Source organism: Lutra lutra, chromosome 8, assembly GCF_902655055.1.
Source record: "Lutra lutra chromosome 8, mLutLut1.2, whole genome shotgun sequence".
NCBI classification, from domain to species: Eukaryota; Metazoa; Chordata; class Mammalia; order Carnivora; family Mustelidae; genus Lutra; species Lutra lutra.
In genome coordinates this window covers 82,476,438-82,502,152 of record NC_062285.1, presented here as the reverse complement: position 1 = coordinate 82,502,152, position 25,715 = coordinate 82,476,438, and the positions used below count along the sequence as shown (strand labels likewise).

The 25,715-nt window shown below is 36.1% G+C and overlaps 1 protein-coding gene across 1 annotated transcript in view; it reads left to right on the top strand.

Annotated features, from left to right (window-relative positions):
• AEBP2 (AE binding protein 2) overlaps nt 1–25,715 on the top strand; it is a 72,146-nt gene that overhangs the window by 23,464 nt on the left and 22,967 nt on the right. The window contains exons 2-4 of the mRNA XM_047740789.1: nt 1,560–1,767; nt 9,803–9,910; nt 23,415–23,601. Of these exons, the coding sequence (XP_047596745.1) occupies nt 1,560–1,767; nt 9,803–9,910; nt 23,415–23,601 (503 nt within the window). The remainder of the gene's footprint in view (nt 1–1,559; nt 1,768–9,802; nt 9,911–23,414; nt 23,602–25,715) is intronic.

The window sequence follows — 25,715 nt, the reverse complement described above, 5'->3', positions numbered from 1 at the left end:
GAGGGAAAAACAAAACAGAAGCTTACTTAATAAGTTAAAATTTATTTTGACTTTTACATATCAGCAGATAAGTTTGGTTATAGGTGAATGTTCTTATTTTTAGAAGGTGTATGCTTAAATAATTGTGGCTGAAGTATCATGTTGCAACTTGCAGATGATTGAGTGGGGAAAATACAGCAAATAGGACAAAATGAAAATTGTCAAGTTTAGATTTAGATATACTTTTCTGTGTCGTTGAAATTTTCTGTAATAACTTTGGAGTAGGGAAGCATGCCTCTTAAAAGTTAAGTTAATAGAACTTTCATAATTTGTGTTACTTAAATTGTAAGCAGATACATAGCTTTTGATGGATTTTAACCTGCAAACATTCTTACTGTTGACCCTTCTGTGTTGAAACTATTTTCCTGTAGTTTCTGTATTGGGAAGATACTAAAATGAAAAAATTTTTTAATGAATTGCTTTTAATTAAACAAATATGTTTATTTATTTATGTTAGAAAAAGAATGAGCACGAGGGAAGGGGCAAAGGGAGAGGGAGAGAACCTCAAGCAGGCTTTGCATAGCATGGAGCCTAATGTGGGGTTTGTTCTCATAGCCCCGAGGATCATGACCTGAGCCAAGTCGGATGCTTAACCGATAGAGCCATCAGCACCTCTAACGATTCCCTTTTTTAAGATTTTATTTACTTATTTGATAAGTCACATACTCTTATTGACTGAGCCAGCCAGCTTCCCCTAAACTGATTGCTTTTAAAAGGGAGGCAAAAGTGTGTTACATTTTATTAAGATATGAAATTTTGGGCATTCAGAATTACTTCTATTACTCTATTTCTACTAATATGTGATTTTCTTAATAAAAGAGTTACTAATATGTGATTTTCTTTAAAAAAAAAAAAATTGAGGGCCAGGGAAAGACATTTTATTTGGACTTCAGTAAAATCGGGGAAACTTTGCTTGGACCCAGTTTTCTCTCTTCTTCTCGTTTATTTATTTATTTATTTATTTAAAAGATTTTATTTATTTGTCAGAGAGCGCGCGTACAAGCAGGGGGAATGGCAAGCAGAAGTAGGCTGAGGGAAAAGCAGGCTCCCTGCTGAGCAAGGAGCCTAGTGGGGGACTTGATCCCAGGAACCTGGGATCATGACCTGAGTGGAAGGCAGATGCTTAACTGACTGAGCCGCCCAGGTGTCCCTGGTTTTTTATTTAGAAGAGAAGATACAGCACAGTTTCCCAAACTTCTTTGAGATGGAGAGAGGTGGGCTGTGACAAGCCGTTGAATCCTCAGATTAGTGAATAGAGGAAAAGGTTTTGGATTAACAAGTGATTTACAGAACTGTAAAGATACCCTTGATTCTCAGTTATTTATAGCTGGAAACTATTACTTGATTTGTACATTATTGCCAACTAAATAATTTCAAATCAGTGTTGTTTTCTAATAGAAAATATGGTTAGTATGTTTTGTATGGAGCAGAATGTCAAGTAGTAATCTTAATTATTTATAAGATCATATTCATGTTAGTGAATTTCTAGGAATAACACAGCCTTTTTTCTTCTTTTGTAGCATAAGCAGTACTATAATGGATGTAGACAGCACAATATCCAGTGGGCGTTCAACTCCAGCAATGATGAATGGACAAGGAAGCACTACTTCTTCAAGCAAAAATATTGCCTATAATTGTTGTTGGGACCAGTGCCAGGCTTGCTTCAACTCTAGTCCAGATCTGGCAGATCACATCCGTTCCATACATGTAGATGGTCAGCGAGGAGGGGTTGGTTTTGTCATTTCTTTTTTTCACTCCCTGTTTTCATTAGTTTTATTAATTTATAATTGCTAGTTAGGCTTTTTTTCTCAAAGTAATTTGGGATTGTTTTTACACAGGCTTTATTTTTTCACAATTTTTTTCTTTTATTTCCCACATAACTTGATGGAATCAAATAGAGAACATATGTGTTGGATTTTAATTTGCCTTTAGACAAAATTAGACTTTCTAAAATATAGAGGGAAGAAATTCTATTTTCTAAAATATAGTGGTAATATTAGACTTTCTAAAATATAGTGGGAATATAATAAACAAATGCCACCTATTCCAAGTTACTAATGTTTTAAGTTGAGGACATTTGGGAGTTGGCACTGTCTAGGATTTCTTTTGTTAGAGTGGTCCTAAATTATCTCTGATGCTGAAATTAACTGGAGAGATTATTGGTACCAGGATTAATATATACAGTTCTGTTAAATGACAACTTGCATTCGTATTTGTGAATGAGAACTGATAATCTTTTCCCAGGTTTTAACAGAGCTGACTTAGAAAGTTATGATTAGTGAGAATTGACCTATGCCCTTTTAGGAATACATTTAATTGTGTCCGTTTATATAATTTTTATTGGATAGTGAATTAAGAGCTAAGTAAATTAAATGAATCAAAGTGTAATGGATCAAAGTATTATGTTACTTATAATTTTTTCCAACTTTACTAGGTTTGTCTTGAATAGTTACCACACTTAAGTGCATTTTCCTGAAATTAATGCCACATTGTAAGTACAGATAAGCTTTAGGCCACATAATCTCCTATCAGCCTGCCACCACTATTGAGATAATACTGATATTAAAATGATTAAGAGCATTATGGTTTAAGGAAGTGGGTAACTCTTTCCAAGGTTGCATTGATTGATCTTTTTTAAAAAAACATGCAACAATATAAGCATGTCTTCAACATTTTAACAGGTGGTATTTGTGCGTTAGAATTTCTTTTAAGAAATATTTGCCATTGTCACAATATGTTGTAATGTGTCAGCAGTCTTGACTACATGAATTTGATAAGTAAAGATTTGTCTTAATAGATTTGATTTTGATGACAGATGGTATATTAATGAACTTTGCCCATCATATGGTATTTTCACTTTCTAACACAGCCCAGCTCAATGGTTAGGTTACTTTTCTAATAATCTTTTCCCTTCTCTCATATTTCAGATTTTTAGGGTGAACTGTCAACCAAGTTGGTTTCCTAGTTATTACAGAGTTGCCTTTTGTGAGTCAGTGCTTGATGTCACTTGGAATATATCAGTAAGATAGCCTTTGAGCCATAGCATGATGCTTTTTTAGTTACTCAACTTAGCAACTATATATAGGATCATCAGAGTGTAGATTACTGGGCTTCTCTTAGTAGGTGTGGGAGAATTTCACATTTATAATTGTTGGATCCTACATGTTGAGGAGTGGTGTACAGCCTTATGAGAAAGTTTTTAGCCTTTTAAGGATCTGTAGAAAAAATAGAGGTGCAGACTTTATCATGTAATCACTGCAGGTGTATTTACTTAATTGATATCAAAGAGCTAGGCATGAAGTCTTGGTATTTCTATTAGTATAAACTTGCTGAAATGAACCTCCCCGCCCCCATGTCATTTCTTGAATGCATATTCATAAAATTACTTTATTGTAAGATTGGCTAATTTTAGGGTTAATGCTGTTTTGACCACAGAAAGGAGCCCTGATCCTTGAAGGACATTAATTGCTGAACTACAAATGTTAAAGATTCAGAGGAATGGAGAAAATATGTTGAAATCACTTTTTACATACCAGTCACTGGTACATAGACTAAGCTTTCAGAATGAAAGTATGAATGAAACTTTGAAACCTATACACAACTATGTAACAGGAAATCTTGATCTGGTTTTGTGCTTAAAATAGAGTGGGTGTCGGTTGGGACTTTTTTTTTTGAATGGCCTCTTTGAAGGGAACTTTAAAAAAATAATTTTAACTGTTTTTAAACATACAGTTCAGTGGCGTTAAGTACATTCATATTGTTGTACAACCATCGTCACTATCCACTTCCAGAATTTTTTCAGTATCTCAAAACTGAAATCTCTACCCATTTAACAATAACTCCCTAATCCTTTCTTTCCCCAGCAACTAGTAACCACTATTCTACTTTCTGTCTTCATAACTTTGGCTGTTCTAGATATCTTATATATGTGGAATTCAGCTGATTTTCATGACACAATTTTATTTTTTTAGATTTCTTATTTCTCTTCTTTCTACCCCAAGTGTTAAACTGTCTTGATGGAACGGAAACAAATGAGGAAAAAATTGGTACCTCTAGAGGATTTTATGCTTCTAATTATTAAGATGAGTTTTATTGGAGCAGTAAGTTAGCAAGATCTAAATACTATATTAATCCTGTTCTTTTTCTCATCCCACTCTAATTGTCACCCTGGGAAAATAAAACCATCAAGTAACAGCTTAGAAACTTCTTTCCCTCCCTTTAAGCTTTTTATGTTGCCATGTCACATGACTGTAATGATATTTGGAGGCTGAAATTGGGTAGAGTTTAGCTTTTCCTGATCTTTTCATATATCAAAGTGAGTATATTCTATTTCAAAAGTTAAACTAAACCTTTAAATACCAAATTATGAATGTAACATTTATTTTTTTTAAAGATTATTTATTTGGTGGTGGGGGCACGGGGAGCAGGAGAGTGAGTCTCAGACTCTGTGTTGAGCACAGAGCCTGACCAGGGCCTCAATCTCACAACCCTGAGATCACTACCTGAGCCAAAACCAAGAGTCGGATACCTAACTTACTGAGCCTCTCAAGCACCCCAAATGTACCTTTTCATAAGAACACTTAAAGTGGGGCGGAGGGGAAGAACACTTAAAAGTGTTTGTTCCTATTTAAAATACAAAAACAAAGAAGCAAAAAAAAAAAACAAACCCTTTTTTTGTTAGGTATAGTAGAATTGTATTCTTGGGTCCATACTTCTATGCATGACTGGATTTCAAAGACTAGACTGAGCTATTTTACTAGCCAGTATTCCTAATTCCAGTGTCCTCTTCATATCCACTGAAGTCTTGGTAGGTGGGAAACTTCATCTTGTAGGATTTCAGTGGTTCATTAACATCCATTAGTGTTCTGTTCTTTCTGTTTTAACTGTTTCTCACTTTAAAACAGTTGCCAGAAAGAAATCTGTTTGTTTCTTGATGCAGGAGTTATTTTACATGTGTCATTTGATTAAGTTCATTTTTGTATAGTTCTTGGGTATTTGAGGGCAGAGGGCCCAAGGGAGATTTGGGGGGGAGGGATGATATTCAAAGACTTGAATAAGGTCAGTTACTTCTGTATGCTATATAAAAATGACATTTGTAGACACTCATGGTCAAATTGGAATGTTCCTAGGAAGTGAAATCATTAGGAGGTCACTTTGAGTTTTGATTACCTGTCTGATATCTTCTGAACAACAACATGAAATTGGTCATATATTTTGTAATAAAAGAGAAATACTTAATTCTTATAATTTGAGTGTTCTATAAATATTATTGTCCTGTCTTATTAAATACCTTTTAATGGAGAAAATTGAAAATGTTCATTTAGTGTAGCTAAAAATAATGGGATCCAAAATTATAGCTGTCACTTTAGTTCTTGGAAGAGCAAACTGATTTGAGACAAAATAATTACATATAAAAATACCTTATTTCTCTTCTGTTTGTTGACATCTTATAAAAGAGTAAGCTGGGTTTTTTTTCTCAAGTATTAAAGTTTAAGGGATCCATGAAATCATCCAACCCTTTCCTGACTTTAGATGGTATATCTTGTGCTTTATATAAAATCTCCTGTATCATCTTACTGCAAAAGGAATCTAATTCCTTGGTAAACCATCTCCTTTCCCCACCCCTGCATATAAATTATATTGCCTACTGGCTCTGATTTTAATTTACCTTACTATTAACTGAATTTTCCTTATGCATACTTAGATTCTGGCACATTTCATTGTATCCTTTTACAGTAGATTTTACAATTAAAGAAGATTTTGTTGGATTCATTTGTACACTTCCAGGTGTGAAATGTTAGTGGCCAGATAGGATTAAGGGCATGTATCTTTATACTGTCACACAAGCTGTCAAAGGTGTAAGCCATGAGTACAGTCAGAAAAATACTCTGGTACGTTGGGTTAAAGAAAGTGATGAAAGTAAAGGAGATTTGCACTACCTTAGGTTCCAGGGTTTGTACCATTCTTTTTCATTTGGGGCATTTTGGAGGAGTTCCCTTAAGGTAAAATTGACCTATTCTGACAGTAAAGGAAGGTTTTCCACAGGACTTCTCAGCAGAAAGCCCAGACCTCTCTGTAACATTGAAATTTTTGACCTCTGTATCTTTTGAGTTAGGTCATTATAAATTTGAAGATTCTTTGGTAGTCCAGGAATATTCTTTCTTTATTTATTTATTTGACAGAGAGAGATCACAAGCAGGCAGAGAGGCAGGCAGAGAGAGAGAGGAGGAAGCAGGCTCCCCGCTGAGCAGAGAGCCCGACGCGGGGCTCGATCCCAGGACCCCGAGATCATGACCTGAGCCGAAGGCAGCGGCTTAACCCACTGAGCCACCCAGGCGCCCCCAGGAATATTCTTTTAATAACTGTGTGGTGTTTCTTTTCTTTTCTTTCTTTCTTTTTTTATTTAAGATAGTCTGGCAGAAAAATTTGGTGGCAGTTATTTTGAGAAAGGACTGCCAGTGTCTAATATAAACCCAATTTTTCTGTTAAATAGTCCTTCGGAGAGAATATATAATATATAATCTTGCATTTTCATCGTATTTTGGAGTAGCAAATGTGTGCTCATAGTGTTGGATGAAAAAGGAAATAGAGGTTTAGATAAGTGTTCTAACATTATATTGCTGCAAAGTGTGAAAGCTCCTAAGTAGAATTCAGGTCATTTACTTTTGTGCTGTTTCTATTTTTTTCTATTTTCTATTTTTTAAAAATATTTTATTTATATATTTAAGAGAGGGAGAGAGTGCACAGTGGGGTGGGGGGAGCAGACGGAGAAGGAGAGAGAATCTCAAGCAGACTCCATGCTGAGCACAGAGCCTGACACCCACTCTGCATCATCCCCCCGCCCCCCCCCCCCCCCCCCCCCCCCGCAGCTTGATCTCACCACTCTGAAATCATGACCTGAGCCAAAATCAAGAATCAGACGCTTAACCAGCTGAGCCACCCAGGCTCCCCAATTTCTGTTGCATCTAATAATAAACTTTATATAATTCTATCATGAGAGACTACACTATGAACATCTGTGCCTCAGCATTCTATTAATATAGCTAGATCTTAATTCATTTTAAGATGGTATAGAGGGACCATGACAGTTTTTATTCTTGAATAATTTCTTTTACATTTGGATTGGATTCCTGTGGCGTTTGGTTCGTTTTACAATGAGAAAGTTTCTAAAAATGGGGTATGAAAACGTTTTTCAAATACTGTGCATTTAAAAACTCTCAAGTTTGAAGAAAGACCCTTTTGTCAGATTTTTGAACTCTTTTTTACCAAAGTGTCTTACAAACATAGATTAGGGAAGGAAATTCAGCTTTTCAACAGTTTTGTATTTTTTATGGACCCTTGGTGTGGAGTTCTGGTACCTCTTTAGTTGTTGTGCAACTTTAGTGCTTCCTCTTCCCCTACCCCCACCCCTGGGAATTATTTTCCAAATATTTCACCCTATTATAGCTAAACATAGTTAGCTTTGGTCTCTTTACACTTACTTCATTTCCTGTAAAATTCATTAGGCTGAAGGTTATGGTTTTTCTTTGAACCTGAAGGTGTTGCTCTAACAATGTTACTAGACATTATTCCATCTAAAGTCTAGACCATACCTACTCATAGTGAAGGCTATTATCTAGTGGAAGTACAGTCTGCTATTGTCTCCATATTCATGTTTTTTTTTTTTAAAGATTTTATTTATTTATTTGACAGAGAGAGATCACAAGTAGACGGAGAGGCAGGCAGAGAGAGAGAGAGAGGGAAGCAGGCTCCCTGCTGAGCAGAGAGCCCGATGTGGGACTCGGTCCCAGGACCCCGAGATCATGACCTGAGCCGAAGGCAGCGGCTTAACCCACTGAGCCACCCAGGCACCCGTCCATATTCATTTTTATTACTTTGAACAGAAATTAGAAGTCACGTTGTTGCTCTCAGATGTAATGGTTGGCTAATGTTAGGTAGGGGCAGTGTTTGAGTATTTACCTTAGTTGTTTGAGAGTAACTCAGCACAGAGGTTACTTAAGAGTTAAGACAGCAGAATTCTTCACTGTTATAAAAATTACTGCATAAATGAGTTAATTTTGTTACCAGTTACTTGCTTTAAGGCTTTTTTTTTTTATGTGGTATGACTTGTGAGAGAATTTTAAACCAACCTCAGATTCCTGTTTATTGCTTGAATTGAATATTTAAGACTTAGAATCTAGTAGTCTTGAGTCAGGAAATGGATAGATGGCCCTGGTCATCTGCATGTGATTATTAAACATTAATGAATTAATTTCCACAACATAATACATGTATTTTTTATTTTTAAAGATTTTATTTATTTATTTGACAGACAGAGATCACAAGTAGGCAGAGAGGCAGGCAGAGAGAGAGAGAGAGAGAGAGGAGGAAGCAGGCTCCCCAAGGAGCAGAGAGCCCGATGTGGGGCTTGATCCCAGGACCCTGGGATCATGACCTGAGCTGAAGGCAGAGGCTTTAACCCACTGAGCCACCCAGGCGCCCCTAATACATGTAGTTTTAAGAAAAAATTTTTTTTCACATATATTTAAAAAGTGGCTTTTAATTGTGGGAACTTCAGGAATCATTTTATAAACATACCCTAGGGTCAGGTATTTGAAGTATGAAGGAGGAAATGTTATGATTTCTATATCTGTTCAACTGAAAGAAATTAGCCAGTCTCTACAGGAGTCAGGATATATGATAACAGTCATGTCAAAGAGCAAAAGCATATTGCTTTGTTAGACCTATCTGATATAAAAAGGTTTTGGTTTTCAGTAAAAATTCAGTTATTTTAGATTGTTGATTTTTTAGGCTTAAAAAAAAAACGTTTAACTATTTGATGATTGTTTCTTCAGTTCTGTATGTAAATTTATTCTGTTCTACATGCAGTAAAGTCTTCAAAGTGTCACTCTATTTGTAATTGCTCTTACCTTAGAAAAGAGCAGAGCCTATTATTTTTTGAAGGTTATGATTATAGTGGATTCATACCTTTACTGATGTTGGGGGACAGTTTTCAGTGTTCATTTTGATGGAAATAGAATGTTAGAAAATGGATATCTCATTAATAGCAAGATGATAAAGATTAGATTGTTAGCTGTTAGATTAGTACTTTCCAAACCTAGTTACACTCAGTTATATGAATCCAAGATTATAGATCTCATGATAAAGCAGTTTATGCCCATTGCTTTGCAACTGGATTAATTTAACATATTAGATTTTGCTTCATAAGATAATTGGAAATAATTTTTAATGAATAGAGCTATGTAAAAATGAGTACTAGTATGGATGTAAGAATAAGGAATCAAGAGCAGAAAATTTTAATTTGGTAATTTAATTACTTTAGTCATTTTTTGAAGTTCATCTTCAAAAATTAATATTTGATTATTTTGATTTATTTTTATTGTTTCTTTATACTCTTATATTTTCCTGATGTTTATAATTAATACATTGTTCCCTCATGTAGTAAATATAAAAATAATGGTGTGTAATCCTGGTTCCTTAGGGATATATTGTTAATATTTTTTATATTTCCTTCTCAATGACACTTTGGAATTGGTTTGTCAGTCCCCAATGAAAGAATTGCACAGCAGCCTTACGGGGGGAAAAGGGTTAAAACCATGCCCCTCATACTGGAAGTTCAGAAGTTTAACTAAGCATTTTGATTGATTCATACATTAATGGCTCTTTTTGTCAGTTAAAGACTTGCAACGTGTTCATTTGAATTTACAAGGAATAAAACTGTTGAAATAAGTGATGAAAATTATTATGGCTCTTCTTTTAACAGGTATTTGTTTGCTTGTGGAAAGGTTGTAAAGTATATAACACTCCATCGACCAGTCAGAGTTGGTTACAAAGGCATATGCTGACGCACAGTGGAGACAAACCTTTCAAGGTAAGTAAGCATATGTGAGTTGTTTTAACTTTTAGTTAATGTATTTCTTAATAGGCATACTTTCGCCCTTCTTAAAATGTTTAAAAGAAACACTTGTGTAGACATTCCTGTGGATACATGGAATTTAAAAAATAGATGGAGATAAAAATAATTTAATCCAATTCTTAAAATTTGGAGAACAACAACAAAAAAAGAAACCCAAGTTTAGGGTCTTCAAAATAACTAGTGAGCACACCAGTTTGAATACCTGTCTTTAAAATTGATGGCTTTTAATACCTTGTGCTGTGTGTCTTCTCACTGCCATACGTTTTAGTCTTTTTATTGATGATTTTTTTTTAAAGATTTTATTTATTTATTTGACAGAGAGAGATCACAAGTAGGCAGAGAGGCAGGCAGAGAGAGAGGGAAGCAGGCTCCTCGCAGAGCAGAGAGCCCGATGCAGGGCTCGATCCCAGGACCCTGAGATCATGACCTGAGCCAAAGGCAGAGGCTTTAACCCACTGAGCCACCCAGGCGCCCCTTTTTATTGATTATTATACAAAAAAGTGAAATTGTACAACATTGAAGGGTTTGATTGTTTTCCACTCAGTTTTGAGGTCATATTACTGAGTTTTTTTGTAAATTACTGTGTCAAATAGATATATTTTGAGAAATTGCATGAAGAGCTAGTGTCTATAAAAATCACTTTTCTATTTACCTTCATTAAAAGTTAAAATCTGTTTGTTTTTTTTTTTTTTTTAAAGATTTTATTTATTTATTTGACAGACAGAGATCACAAGTAGGCAGAGAGGCAGGCAGAGAGAGAGAGAGGAGGAAGCAGGCTCCCTGCAGAGCAGAGAGCCCGATGCGGGGCTCGATCCCAGGACCCTGGGACCATGACCCGAGCCGAAGGCAGAGGCTTTAACCCACTGAGCCACCCAGGCGCCCCTGTTTTTTTTTTTTTAATCTGGTTTTTTATATCATAGAGGTAAAAGTTTGTGTTTAGAGAAGTTTAACAGTTGTTAAACTCATAATCTACTGGCATGTAACTATTGTGCCAGAAACTTCCCTTGGGTTTCATTAGAGAAGGAGATAATTCTTGTAGAACTGCTTTTTAAAAATACTCCCCCTTTTTTGGAAAGACAGTCTTTATCAAGTTAAAAAAAATAATAGCTTACATTGAGAAATATTGCCCCCTTTTTTCTTGTTCCTTCTTCGCCAAGTATGTATCACTATTGTCTAGTTTCTAGTGAATTCTTCTAGTATTTCTTTATGAAAGTATAAGCAGGCAAATATGTAGTTTCATTTTCCTTTCTTAAACATAATCCAGTAAACTCTATACTGTCTATGCCTTATTTTTTAATTTTTAATTTTTAAAAGATTTTATTTATTTATTTGATAGACAGAGGTCACAAGTAGGCAGAGAGGCAGGCAGGGAAGAAGAAGGGAAGCAGGCTCCCTGCTGAGCAGAGAGCTTAATGCAGGGCTCGATCCCAGGATCCTGGGATCATGACCGGAGCTGAAGGCAGAGGCTTTAACCTACTGAGTCACCCAGGCGCCCCTGCTTTATTTTTTAAAATGAGCTTTTTATTTTATTTTATTTTAAAGATTTTATTTATTTATTTGTGAGAGAGAGGGAGTAGAGGGAAAGGGAGAAGCAGACTCCCCGCTGAGCAGGGACCCAGATGCAGGGCTCAATCCCAGGACCCCAGGATCATGACCTGAGCCAAAGGCAGATGCATATCTGAGCCACCAAGGTGCCCCTGAGCTTTTCATTTTAAAGCAGTTCTAGATTTACAGTAATATTACAAAGATTACAGAGCTTCCTTGTAACCCATACCAAGTTTCCCCACTGTTAATATCTTTGTTGCATATAGGTGTACTTTGTTTTTTTTTTTTTTTTAACTTATTTTATGCTAGAGAGCTTTCTGTATTCATAGAGAATGTTCTTTCAGTTTATTTAACCAAACTTGTGTAGACGCTTGGGTTATTTCTAGTCTTTGGCTGTTTTAAATAGTGTTGCAGTGATAAATCTTTGACCATAATGCCATATCATTATTAGAGCATCTGCCTTCTCAGTAGCCTTGCTTAGAAGGTGTTGTCAAACTTCTGGAATTTTGCCAGTCTAATACATGAGAAATTTCATCCTAATGGTAGTTTGTTTTTCTTTCATTATGAGGAAATTCGGGGATCTTATGTTTAACAATTTGGGTTTCTTTTTCTTTTAAATATCATTTATTTTTAAAATTTCTCTCTTTCTCTTTATTTATTTATATTTAGCAAGCTGTGTGCCCAGTGTGGGCCTTGAGCTCATGATACTGAGATCAAGATTTGCATGCTCTACTGACTGAGCCAGCTAGGCACCCTCCTTATTCTTTTTTAAATAAATGGTCTCACTGAGCTTTGTGTTGGCATGCGGATCTTAATATAACTTTAACACCCTAGTCTTTCCTGTGGCCATACTTTAGATCCTTGCCCTGGTAGGTACTAGAAGAGTATGATCTGGGACAGTTTTTATTTATTTATTTATTTATTTATTTATTTATTTATTTATTTTTTAAGATTTATTTATTTATCTATTTGATGGACAGAGATCACAAGTAGGCAGAGAGGCAGGTAGAGAGAGAAGAGGAAGCACTGAGACAGTTTTTAAACTTCCCAACTAAGATGTAGCTGGTGGGAATTGTTACCTCATAGTGCTGTACAGTATGTATCCAGTAAATGTAAGAGCTTATTGTTGTGAAAGTAAGAATCATTTCCTTTCTCATTGTGTGTATTTTCATACATTTTTCTTTAGGACAGCAATCCTTCTGGTTGATTATGATGTGCAGATTCATTTCAAACCCTCTCCGATGCATTTTTCTCCCAAATCCTCTTTTTAGAAACTATAGATGATTGCCGTTGGAGAAGGGGAAACAATGTCTTTAAAAGACAGAAGTTAAGGGAATGATTGAGTGAGGCGTTGTTTTCTAAGTCGTAGGAATCATTTTATTTATTGATTGATTTGTTTAAAAAAAAAAAGATTTTATTTATTTATTTGTCAGAGAATGTGCAAAAGCAGGGGGAGCAGCAAGTAGAGGGAGAAGCAGGCTCCCCACGGAGCAAGGAGCCCAGTGTGGGACTCCATCCCAGAACCCTGGCATCATGACCTGAGCTGAAGGCAGACACTTAACCAACTAAGCCACCCAGGTGCCCCTCCTAATGGGATCTTTTGAAGAATAGTTTTTAATTTCAGTGAAATCTAATTTACCAACCTTTTTTTTTTTTTTAAATAGTTAGTGCTTTTTGTATTCTGTTTAAGAAATTTTTGCCTACCCTTAGTAAATGAAGATGAGGACAGTTGGGCTCCTGGGTGGCTCAGTTGGTTAAGTGTCTGCCTTCAGCTCAGATCATGATCCCAGGGTCCTGGGATTGAGTCCCATATCTGGCTTCCTGCTTAGTAGGGAGCCTACTTCTCCCTGTCCCTCTGCCCCTCCCCCTGCTTGTACTTTCTCTCTCTCACTTTCTCTTTCAAATAAGTAAAATCTTAAATAAAAGATGAAGGTCTTATAGAAAAGCTAGGAGTTTTGTCTTATGGTTGTAGAGAAACCATTTCTAGGCTTATATTTAGATACAATTTATGTACTATAAAGTTTACCAAGTGTACAATTCAGTAGTTTTTTAGTGTATTCATAGTGTCCTGCAACTGTCACCACTATTTACTTACAGAATTAGTGCTTTTGAGAGAAAAAAAAGGCATAAAAGAAATGAGTGGATGATTTAGGGAGTAGATTTTTTTCTTTAAAGCATTTCTTTTTTCTTTAAAGATTTACTTATTTGAGAGAGAGCAATAGCGTGTGGGGAGGAGGGGCAGAGGAGAGAGGAAAGAGAGAGTCTCAAGCAGTCTCCCCACTGAACACGGAGTACTCCCCAGGGAGATCATGACCGGAGCCAAAATCAATATAAGTATTGGTGATTTTGATAAATATTGCCTGACCTGAGCAGAAATTAAGATTCAGAGGCTTAACCGACTGAGCCACCCAGGTGCCCTTAATTAGTCTTTTTTTCTTTCTTCTTTTTCTTCTTCTTCTTTTTTTTTAAAAGATTTTATTTATTCATTTCACAGAGAGAGACAGCGAGAGAGGGAACATAAGCAGGGGGAGTGGGAGAGGGAGTAGCAGGCTCTCCACTGAGCAGGGAGCCTGATGACAGGGCTTGATCCCAGGACCCTGATAGCATGACCCGACCGGAAGGCAGACACTTAACGATTGAGCCACCCAGGTGTCCCTAATGAGTCCTTTCTTGATGGGTTTTTTTGGTCCAGTTATCCCAATATAAAGAACAATGTAATCAATGAACATGTTTTTATAAACTGCTTTTGGGAGCTAATGGAAATTCCTAGAAGCTATTTCACTAGTTCAAAAAGTAGATGTACAGGCTTGCTTTTGATAGGTATTATTAAATCCCTCTCCATAAAACCTGGTCCAGTCTTCCTGAAGCTTGGCAATAATTACTGACACTAATAATTGGCATTGTTTTATCTTTGCCCATTTGCCAAGCACATTTTTTTGATTACTAGCAAGATTTGAATATCTTTACATGTTCTGGCTATTGGTATTTTTTTCTCTAAATTGATTATTTGCTTGATTTGCCCTTTCTTCTATTGGATTTTTTTTCCCCTGAATTATATAAACCTTAATATTAAGGGTACATATTTCCTGCATGTAATAGATATTTCGTCTGGCTTGTCATTTCTCATAAACTTTTTTTGTTCTGCCATCAAGAAGTTTCTGTGTAGTGATATTACCATATATTTCTACATATATACATGTAGACATGTGCAGTGTAAACACAATGTAAATATATATTTTTTGTAAATATATTTATATATTTGCATTGCTCTTTTTCCTGTGTTTTTGTGTTAAAATGTTTTATTTATTTATTTATTTAGAGAGTACGAGCAGGAGGAGGGGCACAGGGAGAGGGAGAGAGAGAATCCCAAGCAGACCCCATACTGAGCACGGAGTTTATTTTGGGGCTTGATCTCATGATCCCGGAATCATGACCTGAGCCGAAATCAAGTCAGATGCTAACTGACTGAACCACTCAGGCACCCCGATTTTGTTATTTTTAGAGTGGAAATCTTGTTAACATGCTCATCTTTATTAAATAGAATAGACATCATTTCACTGCTGTGATAGGAGTTAAATATTTTCCCCATTATAACATGTTTTTCTTGACTTTTTATGGTGTTATTTGAAAGGCAGAATTTTTAAACTTAATTTTGAAATAATTTCAACTTCCAAAGATGGAAAACTCTCATATATTTTCTGTGTCACACACAAATGTATAAATTCCATATACCCTAAACCCAATTCACCGATTATCATTTTGCTACATTTGCATTTGTTCCGATCCATCTATCCATCCATCATTTGTCTCTCCATCTGTCTTCCTTCCTACCTCAATCTCTCCCTCTTTTTTTCCTTCCCTACCTACCTACATACACACACACACACACACAGACGTACACCCATTTTTGGGAAAACATTGGAGAGGAACAGAATCCCTAAGTATTTCAGTGAGAAGTTCCTAAGAACAAGGATATTCATTTACATAACCTTAGCATCATTATCAAGACCCAGAAATTTAAAACTGATGCTATTAGCTATTGAAGTTGCACTAAGTCCCAGTAATGTCCTTTTGTTGTAGTATTTTTTCCTCTGCTTAGAATCCAGTTGGGGATCATGCATTGCATTTAGTTTTCATGACTCCTTTAATCTTAATGTCACTTTTTTTTAAATCTTTTTAAAAAAAAATTTTTTTTTATCTTTTATGTCACTGATAGTTTTGAAGAATATAAACCTTTTTTTTTCTTTAATTTTGTATATTCCCCATTTGGGTTTGTTTGGTGTTTTTGTAATGATCACATTCAGTTTATGCATTTTTGGAGAAAATAGAACAAAATTCTCACTGTGTCACTTCAAGGAATACCTGATGAGAATTTGTTCCATCATAGATGATGTTAACCTAGATCACTTGATGAAGGTGGAATTTGCTTTCATATGTATCATATGAAAATAATTGATCATATTAGCTCATTATGAAATTTTAGATTTGTAAAATCAGCATAGCCCTAAAATGTAAATATAGCTTCTTTGCCAAGGGTTTTTGTTTTATCTTTGATGAAGTGCAACGATTATTCCTAGATAAGATTTCCCCATCCCTAGGTTTATTTTGTCAGGTATATATACCTCTGCCTTATATATACATTTAGGGTTTGTGGGAAGGGGAGTTGCTGCTGCCATTTTGTTAAATGTAGTGAAACATTTTAATTGTTAAGGGTTTGGAAAACATTACATGTTTTGGGATCCCTGGCTGGCTCAGTTGGTAGAAGGGGTAGGACTCTTGATCTTGGGGTTGTAAATTGGAACTCCATATTGGGTGTAGAGATTACTTAAAATCTTTGAGAAAAAATTACATGTGTTTACAGTAGTAGGGCATGAGAATATTTTAAACTATTTCTTGGTCTTTTTTTTTTCCCTTTTCAGTTTTCATTCTTATTAGTTATCTGGTGTTGAGCTTTATGATAGCTAAGTGCCTTTAACCCTACCATGCTTAGGAATACATATGTTACTTAACTGAGGATAAGAAAAAGTAGTTATATACAATGTGTTTGGTGATTGTTTTGATTTCCTTACTTTATTGCTAATGAGACATTGGTTTGTCTTGGTAGATTTGTGTATGTTAGAAATTACACAGTTGTGCTTTTTAGTAGGTAAGCTTATTAATATGTACTTTTACTTTGCACACACATTTCTCCCCTACTCCAGTATTTCTCTTTACTTTGAACATAGTACAGTCATCTCCTTGTCTTGGGTTAATTTATTTATTGTAACTTTTCCTCAGCAGTTAGTCTGTAGCTCAGCGTGATTGATTCCTTTCATGATACTTACATACTTGAATAACTTCTCATTGTGTTGGAGTAGTGCTTAAAAAACTCAGATTTTCGGGACGCCTGGGTGGCTCAGTTGGTTAAGCAGCTGCCTTCGGCCCAGGTCATGATCCCAGCGTCCTGGGATCGAGTCCCACATCGGGCTCCTTGCTTGGCGGGGAGCCTGCTTCTCCCTCTGCCTCTGCCTGCCATTCTGTCTGCCTGTGCTCGCTCGCTCTCCTCTCTCTCTGACAAATAAATAAAAATCTTTAAAAAAAAAAAAAAAAACTCAGACTTTCAAGATTGATACCTTAAATAGCCTATCTTTTTAGGTGTTTTTGGAATCAAGATCCTGGCCTACACTGTTGATAAAGAAAAAAGAGATTTTATCAAACCAGACTTAAACTATGATATCCTTACAGTTGTATAAACAGGCTAATTCTGGTAATTTGTTATGTAGTGAATGATACTGTTATTGCATCATTCACTGTGATGGATGATGAAATAATTTCCTTCTCTTATTCCTTTATGACCTGTTTTGTAGTAGTAGTTGATGCTGGTAATTTTATTTATTTTTTTGTTTGTTTATTATAGTGCCTGAGGGGGCCCCCTTCCCCTGCCAGCTCCGATGCTGATTATTTTTAAGTCATTTGCTTTCCCCCACCCCCCGCCCAACTTTTTGGGCTAAATTGACAAATAAAATCTTTTGATTTTCAACAGACCTTCTGTGTAGTAACACAAAGCTTTAAATACCCTGTGGTGCTATCGGTCTTTAATTTGTCTTTGACATTTTGTATGTTTGTGGGTCTGTGTATTTGAAGCTCTCCTGTTCCTTAGCGTTGGCAGCCAGTGTTTAGGATGTTCCTGCTGACCAAACATGGTAATATTTGACTATAAATAAGAATAATAACTGCAGTGATCATCATGATTCTAAAAGACAAAAAATTATTCCCTTTCTTCCCCCAAAAGAAAAACAAATTGGTCACCATTGGAGGCTAATAAATACTACTCTATCTTCTGTGAAGCTGATGTTTTCTGCTCTGTTTCAGTAGTAGTGCCTTCTAGATTTTCATATTACTTATGGGACTATCTGAATAAGACAGTACTAGCAAAGATAGTCTCAGTATTACTATAGTCGAATACATTTGGGGAAAAAAAAATAAAAAAACAGCGATTCCATGTTTCACATTTTAGAATAGCTACTTGACCACAACCATAGCCAACATAGAGTATTTCAGTGGATTTCGGGGATAGATCATTTAAAACATTTGGTGTCCAACAACCGGATTTTTCCCCTGTTGTTGAAATCAGAACCTCAGAGTGGTGGCTTGAATTCAGGGGTCATTGTATGTGTTAGTGAAAACATGAATATTGGAACATTAAAATCACACTCCACATCATGAGATCCTCATGTTGAGAGGAATAAAAGGCCATTTGAGGCAATAGCTCAAATGTCTCTACCTTGTTCTCTGTGATATATACCTAATGAGTGGAATATTCATTAAATGGTGCTTAAATTATTTTCTCTTCTAGGGGAAAAGAATTTGTATTTAAGTGAAATGTGTGTAATTCTCTTTTTCTTTTTTTTTTTTAATTAAGATTTTATTTGTTTATTTGACAGAGAGAGAGAGAGAGAGATCACAAGTAGAGAGGCAGGCAGAGGCGGGGGAGCCCAATGAGGGGCTGAGCAGAGAGCCCAATGAGGGGCTCCATGCCAGGACCCTGAGATCATGACCTGAGCTTAAGGCAGAGGCTTAACCCACTGAGCCACCCAGTTGCCCTTGTTCTTTTTTTTTTTTTAAAGTACTTCTCTCATTCTAAATTCTCACTGTACTTTGTGTTTTCTTTTTTAAATTGATGATTCTTGATGGATGGTTAAAATCAAAGTTAAAGCTTTTTTTTTTTTTAAAGATTTTATTTTATTTTATTTTATTTTTTTTTAATTTTTATTTTTTTTAAAGATTTTATTTATTTATTTGACAGACAGAGATCACAAGCAGGCAGAGAGGCAGGCAGAGAGAGAGAGGAGCAAGCAGGTTCCCTGCCGAGCAGAGAGCCCGATGCGGGGCTCGATCCCAGGATCCTGGGATCATGACCTGAGCCGAAGGCAGAGGCTTTAACCCACTGAGCCAACCCTAAAACTGTTTTCTAATTAGAATTCTCAATATTAATTTCCAGAACACTGAAGCATCACTGATTAAAATACACTTGTGATATTTACTCAGTTCTAGATGCTATCGGGGCTATTCGTTGAAGTATTAAAGGATTCTGGGATAAAATGAATCTGCTAGCCTACAATTAAGGGTATTCTGGGTGGAGTTATGTCACAGAGTCACAGAGTCCTTCAGAATTTAAAACTGAGGCTTGGGGGGCGCCTGGGTGGCTCAGTGGGTTAAGCCGCTGCCTTCAGCTCAGGTCATGATCTCGGAGTCCTGGGATCGAGCCCCGCATCGGGCTCTCTGCTCTCTCGGGGAGCCTGCTTCCTCCTCTCTCTCTGCCTGCCTCTCTGCCTGCTTGTGATCTCTCTGTCAAATAAAAAAAAAAAACAAAAAACAAAAAAAACTGAGGCTTGGATCTGAGCTGTCATCTCTGCCTTAATTGTGGTTAAATAGGTAGTCTAAAGTTTGAAATACGGAGTTTTTGTTTGAATAACTAATATTCAACTGGCAGTTCCAGGGCAAAGATTGCCTTATGTTGTTGTATTCCTTAAATCATCTGACACAAGGGCCCAAAGGACAATATATGTTTTTTAAATAGGTGTTAGGAAATACAGGGAATACCTTCTAAAATTGAAAAGTAAGAATAATAAATACTGTATGGCTTTATTCTATGGCAGTATTGTATAGTAGAAATATGTGTCAACCAAATAGTTCATTTTAAATTTTCCAGTGCTTCACTAAAATAATTGAAATAGATGAAAATAATTTACATAGTACATTTGGCTTAACCCATTATATTATTATTTTTAACATCTTAGCAGTTTACAAAGTTAATGAAATTTTTTTTTTTTTTAACTTTTTGGGGGTACTGAATCTTCAAAATTCAGTGTGTATTTTATTATTTTATATTTTTAAAATATTTTATTTATTTATTTTGAAAGATAATATGCACAAGTGACGGGGAGGGGCAGAGGAAGAGGAAGAAGCAGACTCCCCTACAGAGCAGGGAGTTGATCTCAGGGCCCCAGGATCATGACCTGAGCCAAAGGCAGATGCTTAACTGACAAGCCACCCAGGTGCCCCCATTGTGTATTTGATACTTAAAATTCTTCACAATTTGGAATAGCCACATTTCAAGTGCTCAACAAGTATATGTGTCCAATGCCTAAAATGTATTGAACAGTGTAAAGCTAACCCATTAGGGTGATTTTACTTAAGTATTCTCCATTCAGATGTTAAACATTTTATCTTTATTTAGATTTCACAAAATTTGCAATTGGAGAGGTAGATTCACATACCAAGCTGTTCCTGATATACTTAAAAAAGTTTTTCAGTAGTGAAATTGAGAAACAGGTTTCAATTGAAGCTTAAAATGGAAGGGCTGGTCTTACTGTTAGAGTAAAAAAAACATTTCTTAAAAAAAAAATTAAATGGTTATTAAGGAAATACAAATAAAAACTGCAATGACTTAATACTACTTATACTCAATAGGATGATTTTAATAAACTGAAAATAACAAGTATTGGCAAGGATGTGCAGCTAGCTGGATAGTTATATAACATTGTGAATGCACTAAAGACCACTGAGTTATATAAATTTCATCTCAATTAATAAAATTTAAATAAAATTAAAGTTTTGTTTCTTGGTTACAGTAGTCTTAAAGTGTTAAGTGGCAGCATTTGGCTGGTGGCTTTTGTAGTGGATAGTGTTCTATTGGTAGTCTATAGGAGATGGAAATTTTTAAAGCACTGTTTTTTTCTTGGAACTCAAAATATACATAGTAAATTTTTAAATTCTGAGAATTCAGTAGCCATTAGGTGCTAAACTTCTCATTTTAAAATCTGTGGCTGAACATTCTTGATGTAGACTTTTTGACGACCACGCTATTGATAGGGTCATTGTAAGAATTAAATGAAATACTGGGCGCCTGGGTGGCTCAGTGGGTTGAGCCGCTGCCTTCGGCTCGGGTCATGATCTCAGGGTCCTGGGATCGAGCCCCTCATCGGGCTCTCTGCTCAGCGGGGAGCCTGCTTCCTCCTCTCTCTCTGCCTGCCTCTCTGCCTGCTTGTGATCTCTGTCTGTCAAATAAATGAATAAATAAAATCTTTAAAAAAAAAAAAAGAATTAAATGAAATACTGATTTTAAAGCACTGGACATGGCTGGTTGCTCCTTTTCAGGGTTCCCATAGCTTTCTGTCCCTTACCCCTGAATTTAGTTTTTTGAAGTTGTCATTTCATATGTCTACTGACCAGATGAAAGCTCTTTAAGGGTGGGAACTTAAGTGTAAGTTATCCTTATACTTGCAGCATCTTACAGAACACATAGAATAGATGAATGAACTAAAACCCTGACTCATTCTGCCTCTTAGTGTGCCCCTTAGAATGGGCAAAGATTTTTATTAGTAATGCTGAGTACCATTAGAGCCCATAAAATGTCTTTTGTCTATCAAAATAAATAGAATAATTATGAATGGCACTGCATAAGGATCTTGCTGCAAAATGTTTCAGCCAGCATCATTTTTATCAGAATCTGTTAAGTGGCTTAGTTCTTCAGATATATTTAGAAATAGCTCTGATTCATAAGGTGCTTCTGGATATATGTACACACACACACACACACACACTCTTGCCTTCAGAATGCATGGAGAAAGGATGAATTGGGATAAGTATCTAGATAAGCAGTGAAAGTGTCAAGACACCCTCAAAGGAAGATGAGCTTTTTAATATTTTTATTTTATTTTTTTTAAGATGAGCTTTTTTTTTTTTTTTAAGATTTTATTTATTTATTTGACAGATCACAAGTAGGCAGAGGCAGACAGAGAGAGACGGGGAAGCAGGCTCCCCGCTGAGCAGAGAGCCTGATGCAGGGCTCTATCCCAGGACCCTGAGATCATGACCTGAGCCGAAGGCAGAGGCTTTAACCCACTGAGCCACCCAGGTGCCCCTAAGATGAGCTTTTTTAAAGTTGGGTAGATTTGAGGGACTTTGTGAATAACAATATAATCTCTACTCTCTATATTGCATTTTTAGAAGTTTAAAATAGTAAATAAAGGTGCCTGCATTGAAAGAAAGAGCCTGAGCCACCCAGGTGCCCCGAAAGAAAGAGCCTGGAAACATGTAGATTTTTTTGTGGTATTATCTAGATAAACTCTAATAATCAGTTGAACCACCTAGGAGTAATGTGATGGATTTATTTGGTATTCTGCACAACAGATTTGCATGCTTGGAGTTCGGTGGTTAAGTCAGAAGTGAAGTGAATTGGATGAGTTACTACTAGAAAAGCCACCAGAAATCCAACTGTGGATTTTGTTGTTTGGAGAGCATTTTGAAAATGGCGTTTGTTTTAATTAGTAACATTTATTTGTTAGAAGTCACACACTTGTACTATAGCTACCTTGTGTATTATAATTTTAGTGATATTCGAACATTCTGCATTCATTGTGGGAGTAGCAGCTCTGCCAGGTGACTTGGGTAGTTAACCTTTTGTTTTCTCAATCTGGCAAGTGCAGAAGGCTAAAGAGGCAATATTTAATGGAACTTTCTGGGCATAAGTCTTCTCAGCAGCTGGATCTAGTAGTTTAAAATTCAGTATCACTGTATACCTTCCCTATCTGTTAAAACAGTGTAGAACAGTAGGGTGGCTGCTGAAGGTCTTGAAGGTAGTATGTATCATTAAGATAAAAATGATTTTGAAAATCTAGGAGTCCTAAGTAATTGTTAGGATATATAACTCTCCTCCAACCCCCCCACCCCGCTAAGCCTAATTTATTTATTTGAGAGAGAAAGCGCATGTGTGTGGAGGCGGGGTAGGAGAGGGAGAGAGAGAATGCCAAGCTGAGAGGGGAGTTGACACAGCTTGATCCCACTACCCATGAGGTCATGAGCCACCCAGGCACCCCAGGATATTGAATTCTTTGATTTAAAAATAATTTAGTGGGATGCCTGGGTGGCTCAGTTGGTTGAGTTTCTGTCATTGTCATTGTTTCTGTTGTGATCCCAGGGTCCTGGGTTTGAGTGCTGCATAGGGCTCCTTGTTCAGTGTGGAGCCTGTTTCTCCCTCCCTCCCTCCCTCCCTCCCTCTCTCTCTCTCTCTCTGACAAATAAATAAAATCTTTAAAAAAACATAAACTTATCATTTCTCTTAGGAAAGTGATAAATTGAAAATCAGATTTTTCCTAGGAAGAATATCTCACTATTTTTGTCTTGTGTAGAATAGGAAGAGCAGTAAACTGGAGAGTTGTGAGACTATAGAGTTTTCTTTTCCAGCCCTGCTAGTGCCTAGTGTGTATTATTTTGGGCAATTTATAAAAAGAAAGGATGTAGTAGTCTCTCATGATTCCTATCTGGAAGTTCTGCAGTGTTACGGGTTTACCTCTGAAAATACAGAGTACTCATTCATATTATACTTCTTCCCTACATGGCATCCCTGACATACTTTTTTATTTTTATTTAGTGTGTTGTTGGTGGCTGCAATGCCAGCTTTGCTTCTCAGGGAGGGCTAGCTCGCCATGTACCCACACACTTCAGTCAGCAGAACTCCTCAAAAGTTTCTAGCCAGCCAAAGGCCAAAGAAGAATCTCCTTCTAAAGCTGGGATGAACAAAAGGAGAAAATTAAAGAACAAAAGACGACGCTCATTACGTAAGTGTTTCACTAAAAATCTGTGTGTATATTAGATAGGTTTTGTTTGTATATTGGGCATTCATGCAATTTGAGTTTTACTGTTCTTTAACTCTGCTTGTGTATTTTTGTTAACAGTAATAAACAGGTAGGATCCCTTGAGTGTCAGTGTGAGAATTCAGTGTAATAGATGTTTTATTTTAGTGGTTAATGGAGGGTAAGTATTTGTGGCCTTAGAATATAAAATCTGTATAGAATTCCAATTTGAGAGCCCCTTTGATTCTGTTCTAAAATAAGAAAATTTAAAATATGGCAGTGTTGGTATTTTAGGAAAATTTGAACATGTTAAAAGTAATAATGAAGTAAAAGTAATTGGTCTACTCCAAAGTGGTATGTGTGAATAGCAAAAACTATTTGTAGTGTATGTCTTAGTACTTAAGTCTCTCTCTTATGTGCTCAATTACCAGGTTATGAAATGTATCCTCAATATTTAGGATAGAACACAAGATGATAAGACTTATCAAATGTGGGGAGTAGGAATTGACTTAGAACTTCCCAGAGCCTAGCACTGGCCCTGGTTCTTAATGTCAGCTGGCTAACTAAATATGTCCTAAATAAAGAACTATGATAGACTCCAGCTGTCATTGAAAGGGAATCCACTTAAGGGATGAACTAGAAAGAAAAAAACAGATTGCGCCATATTCTCCTTTCTGTTGGCATTTGATTAGCATATAGAAGAGACTCCAGACACTAATCCATATTAGGAGATTTTTCTCTAAAATGTTAACATTTTTTTTGTTACTTCAGAGCTACAGTGGACAAATGAACAAATCATTGGTGACAAACTTTTCCAAACTCTTAAGTTCCTTGTTGAAATAAACATGTATTTTTCAAAGTTGGCTGCTGAATTTAGGTTATGGATCATTTTCCTTTCACCTTCCATTTATAAAAACAGCAATGACATTTGTTTATTTTACTTGACTATTTGGGTAGCTTGTAATCACACACAGCAAATTGCTAAATATATATTACAGTATTCAAAACTGAGAATAACTTTTCTACCTATTCCACTTAATAGCCTCAATATTTTCTTCTCAGTGTATACATAGTAATCATTTAAACTTACTGACTTTTTCACAACATTTGCTTGGTAATATCTATACAATTTGCTAGTTTTCTTAAAAAGAATGGTTCAGTTAAATATCCAGTCCTCACTTAGGAATGGAGGGACCAATGGCTTGCAAGTCTGTAGCTTCTTTTGAGAATGTTTTTTCAATATTAATAAAACGGGCTATGTGATAGGGAGAGTTGTGGAGAGGGAGGTCTTGTGGTGGGTGAAAAAAAAACTTTTTGTTTCCTGTTTTATAGAGGAGAATGAGGATAATCCTGAATAAGAACTTTTTTTTTTTTTTTTAAAGATTTTATTTATTTATTTGACAGACAGATCACAAGTAGACAGAGAGGCAGGCAGAGAGAAAGGAAGGGAAGCAGGCTCCCCGCTGAGCAGAGAGCCCGATGTGGGGCTCGATCCCAGGACCCTGGGATCATGACCTGAGCCGAAGGCAGCGGCTTTAACCCACTGAGCCACCCAGGCGCCCCCTGAATAAGAACTTTAAAAGATCCAAGATCTTTCACTGTGAGCAGCCACTATTAAGTCCTATGATTTTAATGGCAGAGCTTCTGCCATTGCAGCCTATTCCTTCCTTAAAAATACACAAGTCTATAGCAGTGTACTAAAATCACTTTGATAGTACCTTCTTCATGTAATTCAGAGAGGTCATTTTCACTGAACTGGGTGAAAAATACATTAACGAATAGAACTGTAGCTTAAATCATTTTCTGTTTGATAGAATTTTTAAAATTTATTTTAAAGCTTTTCTCTTTTGACATACTTGAAAGTAAGTGGAAAGAATAATACAATAAATACTTGTATATCTTTCATTTAGAGAGTATGCCATATTTGGTTTATCTCCCTACATATATACCCTTTTTTGGTCCTGATTCCAACATACAAGATGGCGTCTCCTATGATTAATACCGTTCTTGGGGAGTTACCCATAATACCATACCAAAAGGTTAAAAAGAAATAAAGTAATATGTATAATTTTGAGCCACAGTCTCTGTTTTTGTGGTCT